This window comes from Melozone crissalis, unplaced genomic scaffold, assembly GCF_028551555.1.
Source record: "Melozone crissalis strain CALT ecotype California unplaced genomic scaffold, PUWL_Pcris_2 ptg000231l_1, whole genome shotgun sequence".
Classification (NCBI taxonomy): Eukaryota; Metazoa; Chordata; class Aves; order Passeriformes; family Passerellidae; genus Melozone; species Melozone crissalis.
The window spans coordinates 1,585,636-1,592,266 of record NW_026535993.1 but is presented as its reverse complement, the minus strand read 5'-3'; the positions used below and the strand labels follow the sequence as shown (position 1 = coordinate 1,592,266).

Below are 6,631 nucleotides of genomic sequence, written 5' to 3'. Positions count from 1 at the left end.
AGTCTGAACAGATATGAAAATCAAGACCCTTCATGGCTGGCAATCAATCACATTTTGTCTCTACCCCCTCCCCACCATTTCCCTCATCCAACCCCTGTCACTCAGAGCAGCTGAGAAATGGAGTCACATCCAGAGGTGTTCCCAGGGCTCAGGATTGGGGCCAGGTCAGTGAAATCTCTTTATTGCTGATCTGGATGAGGCCATCGAGGGCACCCTCAGTCAGTTCTCAGGTGAGCCCAAGCTGGGTGGCAGTGTGGCTGTGCTGGAGGGCAGGAAGCTCTGCAGAGGGATCTGGCCAGGCTGGAGCCATGGGACCAGGACAATGGGATGAGGTTCAGCAAGGCCAGGGGCCACGTCCTGCCCTGGGCTCACAACCACCCCAAATCCCTGGCTGTGCCCTGCCCCTGATCCCCACAGCCTGTCCTGTTTCCTTCATCCCTGCACTGCCAGGGACTCTCTGGGACAAGGGAGCTCTGCTCTGGGGATGGAGGGAGGTGCAAGTGCCACCACTGGAGTGGGAGCCAGAACTCACCAGGTTTGTGTCCTTTGGCGGTCAGGAACTGGTGGGACTCAGAGCAGAGAAAGTTTCTCTTTATGGCCAACAGACCATGGTTGAACAGGACACAATTCAATAACAATCATGCTCTTCCCTGAGCCATGTGCATGGTCTCAACAGCGTCTGACATGTCCACCATCCGCAAGTGATTTCCATACTAAAATATCTTTTAGAAAAATATGTTTCTCTGATAGATATAAACACAGTGAAGTTCTTGTATCAGGATGCCCATCCTGGAGTAGGGGCAAAGCAGCCTGAACAGTTCCTGATTTGCAAAGCTGTCAGTGGTACATGGAGAAGGGTTTCAGGCTGCTTTTGGTGTTGAGAAAATGCTGAAACCAGCCTGACTCATTTCATCTCCTCCTGTCCTGGCTGATCTCCCCTCTTTCCCCTCCCACCCATTGGCTTTTGTCTCCCCCCAGGCCCCCGTGAAGAGCCTGGCTCTGTGTTCTCCATCCCCTCCTGGCTGGCACTGCCAGGCTGGGATGAGGAGCCCCTCAGCCTTCCCTGCTCTGGGCTGGACCAGCCCAGCTCCCTCAGCCTCTGCTCACAGCCCAAGGGCTCCAGCCTCACCTTGGAGGCCCTTCCCAGGCCCTGCTCCAGCTGCCAGACATCTTTCCTGTCCTGGGACCCCAAACCAGGCCCCAGTGACCTGGATAATCCACATCCCGGATGTCCTGGTCACCCGGCCCTTGCCCCTTGTCCTCATGTCAGCTTTTGGGGTTGATCTTTAGGAACATCCTTGAGGGGGGCTGTGCCTTTAGGTGGGCTGGGGGGATTCCGGGGTAATGAAGCCTTAATTGGTCTTATCCTAGGGCAAGGTATTACAGCTCCAGAGCTCAGCCCCCAAGGGGACGGAGTGCCAGAGGCCAGCTCGCTTAGATCAAGGTCGCGGGTCAGCCCCTAGCAAGCAGGGGGATATTCAGCTCTTATAGTGATTAGCCAGCTTTTATGATTTCAGCTTTGCTTGCTAGGCAGCTTGCCCTTGGCTTGAGGCTTCAGCAGACGGAAAGAGAGGAGAAAGAAGAAGACACTGGCCATTCCACAAAGATGGCTTTATTGGAAGGGTCCGTGAAGGGTCTCAGCTCTTCTTCTTCTTCTTCTTCTAAGTTAGTAGGGGTACAATATGCTACTTTTATAGCCTTGGCCCCAATCCAATCTTGACCAATGGCAAAGGGTTAGAGGGACCATAAGTGACCAATAGTAGGGTTAACAAGATATTGACTTACATGGCTATAGGGATAGGTTATAGGGCAGATGTCCATGGAGTCAGGAAGCTTCTTTGCTGCTGTGTCTGCATTCCTATTGTTCAGATCCTTCATGGCTCCTTTGCTAAACCTGTGGTGTTTACTACACCAGGGGGACAGGGACCCTGCTGGGCATGAGCAGCATTGGACTTCTGGAGGGAAACTGTTAGGGGGAGCTGGGGCAGAGTGACCAACCCAGTGACTTTACACAGATCTCCTGTGATGTCACAGCCTGCTCTGTGATGTCACAACTCATTATCAATGTCACACAGATGGTCTCTGATGTCACAGCCAACCCTCTGGTGTCATAGTCCGCTCTGTGACGTCACGCTCCCACCCCCTCCCCGTGATGTCACAGCCTGCTCTGTGATGTCACAACTCATTATCAATGTCACACAGATGGTCTCTGATGTCACAGCCGACTCTGTGTTGTCATTATCTCCTCTATGATGTCTGACCTCTGCCCTGTGGTTTCACAGCTGGCTCTGTGATGTCACAGAGACAGCCTATGATGCCGTAGCTGCTTGATGACATCACATAACTCACTCTGTAATGTCATAGCCCACTCTGTGATCTCATGTTACCAGATGATAAATTGTCTACACCAGGTGAACACACACAATGCTGGTTCTCCAAAACCCCAGGTCTGTGGAAACCACACAATGCCCATTGTGTGAGAAGGAGAACTGAAATTCACCAGCCTCAGTGTCCTGCCATCTCAGCCAGGCCCACTGGAACATTGGGGTCCATGAGCACCAGGGACCACCAGAGACCCCCCAGGACAGGAGAATGCATGCAAAAGGGGAGGGGACATATGTTAATGATTTTGGAGACATGATTATCATACGTTTGTTTAGTTCAGGAAAATCAATGAATATGTGTGCAAAATACAGAATATAAACAGAAATTTTCCTGCCCTCAGCATGCATGGCTTTGGGAAGAGCTATCCCCCTGTGCATCTGGCCAAATAAAGAATGCTGCTTCTTAATGCTACACTGGGATAATGGAGTTATATTATTGTGCCAAATTTTTGGTAACAATCCCACTCCCAAGGAAAGCTCTGTCTGCTGCTGTTCACAAACAGAGAAGGGCTGGTGGGAGATATGGTGGTTGAAGGCTGCCTCCGTCCAGTGACCATGAAATAATCAAGTTTCCAATATTCTGTGAAAGAAGGAGGGGCAGCAACAAAACTTTATCACTGGAATTAGGGAGGGCAGACCTTGGATTCAGGATGCAGATTTGGAGAGTACTGAATCAGGTACTCATTTTATACGGGAAACAGCCCTTAAAAACAAAGGTGTCCAGGAAGGATGGATACACCTCAAGAAAGGAATCTTAAGGGGGAAGGAGCAGCCTGTCCCTCTGTGCCGAAGTTGAACCAGAGAGGAAAATTATTGTCCTGGCTGGGCATGAACTTTTGTGGGAACTCAGGAAAAAAGAGGGTGAATCACCATTGGAAAGAAGATCAGGCATCTTAGGAAGTGTTTAAGGATGTTGTTAGGTCATGCAGAAGGAAAAGTAGAGTGGTGAAAGGTCAATTAGATCTTAACCAGGCCATTTCTGTGAAAAATATTAAAAAATGTTTTTAAAAATAAATTAATAGCAAAAGGACGGATAAGTAGAACATCTAATCTTTATTGGATGCAGTGAGGAGTAGAGTAACTAAGGATAAGGAAAAGCTGAGCTGCTTAACACCTTCTTTGCCCCAGTTTTCAACATTAGGACAGGTTGCCCTCAGGACAAGTGTTCTCCTGAGCTGGTGGATGGTCACAGGGAGCAGAACAGCCCCCCTGAAATCCAGAAGGAAGCAGCTGGGGACCTGCTGAGCCAGATGGGCAAGAAGGCCAATGGCTCCTGGCCTGGATCAGGAATGGTGTGGCCAGCAGAAGCAGGGCAGTGATTCTTCCCCTGCACTCAGCACTGCTGAGGCCACACCTCTACTGCTGTGTCCATTCCTGGGCCCCCAATTTAGGAAGGCCATGGAGGGGCTGGAGCGTGTCCAGAGAAGGGCAAGAAGGCCGGTGAGGGGTCTGGAACACAAGTCCTATGAGGGGTGGCTGAGGGAGCTGGGGTTGTTTATCCTGGAGAAGAGGAGGCTCAGGGGAGACCTCTTCACCCTCTGCAACTCCCTGACAGGAGGGCGCAGCCAAGGGGGGATCGGGCTCTTCTGACAGGGAACAGTGACAGGACAAGAGGACACAGCTTAAGATGTGCCAAGGGAGGGTTAGACTGGACATTTGGAACAGGTTCTTCACAGAAAAGTCGATTGGCCATTGGAAGGGGCTGCCCAGGGAGCTGATGGACTCACTGGAGCTGTCCCTGGAGGTGTTTATGGAAAGACTGGATGTGGCACTCAGTGCCATGGTCTGGGTGACAACGTGGTGTTGGGTCACAGGTTGGAGTTGCTGATCTCCAAGGTCTTTTGCAGCCTGTGATTCTGTGATGATTGTGATACTGCGTGGCATCATAAAACCAAGGGTCTCTTCTCACAGTGCAGGGCTAAATCAAACCAAGGAGTCCATTTTGGGACTCTGGCGCCTCATGGAATTCAGAAGACTGTTGTAACACTGTGTGGCTTTGTAGAAATGAGGAGACTGTTGTGACATTGTGCGGCCTTGTGTGACAATGGGGCCATTCTGACAATGCAGGGCCCCATGGAACAAAGAGCCCATTTTTGCACTGAGCACACTCATGGAATGAAGGAAACAGTTTTGACAATGTGGTGCCCCTTGGGACTAAGAGGCCATTGTGACACTGCGGGGTCCAGGGAGAACACAGAACACTGTGAAACCGAGGGGCCCTTTAGAATCAAGAGGCCATTGTGACTCTGTGGAACCTCCTGGAATCATGGAGACCCTTGTGACACTCCAGGGGCCCATGAAGCAAGGGATATCAAAAGTTGAGTGCGAGTGTGGATCGGCTCAAGGGTAGGAGGGCTCTGCAGAGGGCCCTGGACAGGCTGGATCCAGGGCCCAAATCCAACAAGGTGAGGTTGAACACAACCAAGTGCCAGGTCCTGCACTTTGGCCACAACAACCCCTGCAGCGCTACAGGCTGGGGACAGAGTGGCTGGACAGCGGCCAGGCAGAAAGGGACCTGGGGCACTGATGGACAGCAGGCTGGACATGAGGCAGCACTGTGCCCGGGTGGGCAGGAAGGCCAATGGCTCCTGGCCTGGATTAGGAGTGGTGTGGCCAGCAGGAGCAGAGCTGCTGTGCAGCCCCTGACATACCCCCAGCTCTGCACACAGACATTGCTGCTGCAGGTCCATAGTAGGCAAGGAAATGGGTATCTCTGCAGAAAACTTTTCTGGGAGATCCTTTAGTTTATTTAAAGCCACTGAGAGCACAGGACCTTATTGGTACAATCTGTGGCCACAGGGAAGATGGAGAGAAACAAAATGAGAAATGGCACAAACAATGGCATGCCTTTGTGGACAATATTTAAAAACTAAAACAAAGGAATAAAAAGAACAAACGACCAAACCCAAGTACTATCAAAGATGACTCTTATTAGGAGTGACTTGCAGAAACTGGCCAGCAGTTTATTGTTTCTGAAACCATCCAGTCATCAGTCTCCACATTACAGCCTTGAGCTCCTGGTTCCTCAGGCTGTAGATGAGGGGGTTCAGGGCTGGAGGCACCAACGAGTACAGAACTGACACTGCCAGATCCAGGGATGGGGAGGAGATGGAGGGGGGCTTCAGGTGAGCAAACACGATAGTGCTGAAAAACAGGGAGACCACAGCCAGGTGAGGGAGGCAGGTGGAAAAGGCTTTGTGCCGTCCCTGCTCAGAGGGGATCCTCAGCACAGCCCTGAAGATCTGCACATAGGAAAAAACAATGAACACAAAACAACCAAAAGCTATGGAGACAGTGAAAACAGAAACTTTTATTTTCCTGAGGTAGTAATTGGAGCAGGAGAGCTTGAGGATGTGTGGGATTTCACAGAAGAACCGGTCCAGGGCATTTCCATGGCACAGGGGCAGGGAAAATGTATTGGCTGTGTGCAGCAGAGCATTGAGAAAGGCACTGGCCCAGGCAGCTGCTGCCATGTGGGCACAAGCTCTGCTGCCCAGGAGGGTCCCGTAGTGCAGGGGTTTGCAGATGGACACGTAGCGGTCGTAGCACATGATGGTCAGGAGGGAAAATTCTGTTGTGATAAAGAAGAGAAAGAAGAAAACCTGTGCAGCACATCCTGAGTAGGAGATGTCTCTGGTGTCCCAGAGGGAATTGTGCATGGCTTTGGGGACAGTGGTGCAGATGGAGCCCAGGTCGCTGAGGGCCAGGTTGAGCAGGAAGAAGAACATGGGCGTGTGCAGGTGGTGGCCGCAGGCTACGGCGCTGATGATGAGGCTGTTGCCCAGGAGGGCAGCCAGGGAGATGCCCAGCAAGAGGCAGAAGTGCAGGAGCTGCAGCTGCCGTGTGTCTGCCAATGCCAGCAGGAGGAAGTGCCTGATGGAGCTGCTGTTGAACATTTGCTGCCTTAGGAAATGGTTTTCTGCTGAGGAGGAAAAGGCAGGACAGAGCCGGGCTCAACACAGAGCAAGATATATTGCATATCCTACAGCAATTCAACATTCAGGATCTCTCTTTTTGGAACCACTTCTCTGCATTCTCCTCACCTGGGACCTGGGTTTTTCAGGCATTGAGACCAGGGGCTCCCAAACAGGCTCCAGAGGATTCCTTCTTTTTGTTCAGTGAGAGGCAACTGAGAAGGCTGGGTGATCACCAATTAAATGGACTCGTCAAACACCAGAATGCTTTTCAGTCCTGCTGTTTGCAGTTTGCCCATCTGAAGAACTGAGCTGAGGAAATTCCTTGTGTTT

At 51.4% G+C, this 6,631-nt stretch overlaps 1 protein-coding gene across 1 annotated transcript; it reads right to left on the bottom strand.

Annotated features, from left to right (window-relative positions):
- Positions 1–1,316: 1,316 nt before the first annotated feature.
- LOC128949396 (olfactory receptor 14J1-like) lies at positions 1,317–5,899 on the bottom strand (the record flags this gene model as incomplete). The annotated part of the gene is made up of 2 exons (XM_054294258.1): positions 1,317–1,325; positions 5,438–5,899. Coding segments are annotated over 2 exons (471 nt in total), but the record flags the coding sequence as incomplete, so codon positions are not given.
- Positions 5,900–6,631: the final 732 nt, after the last annotated feature.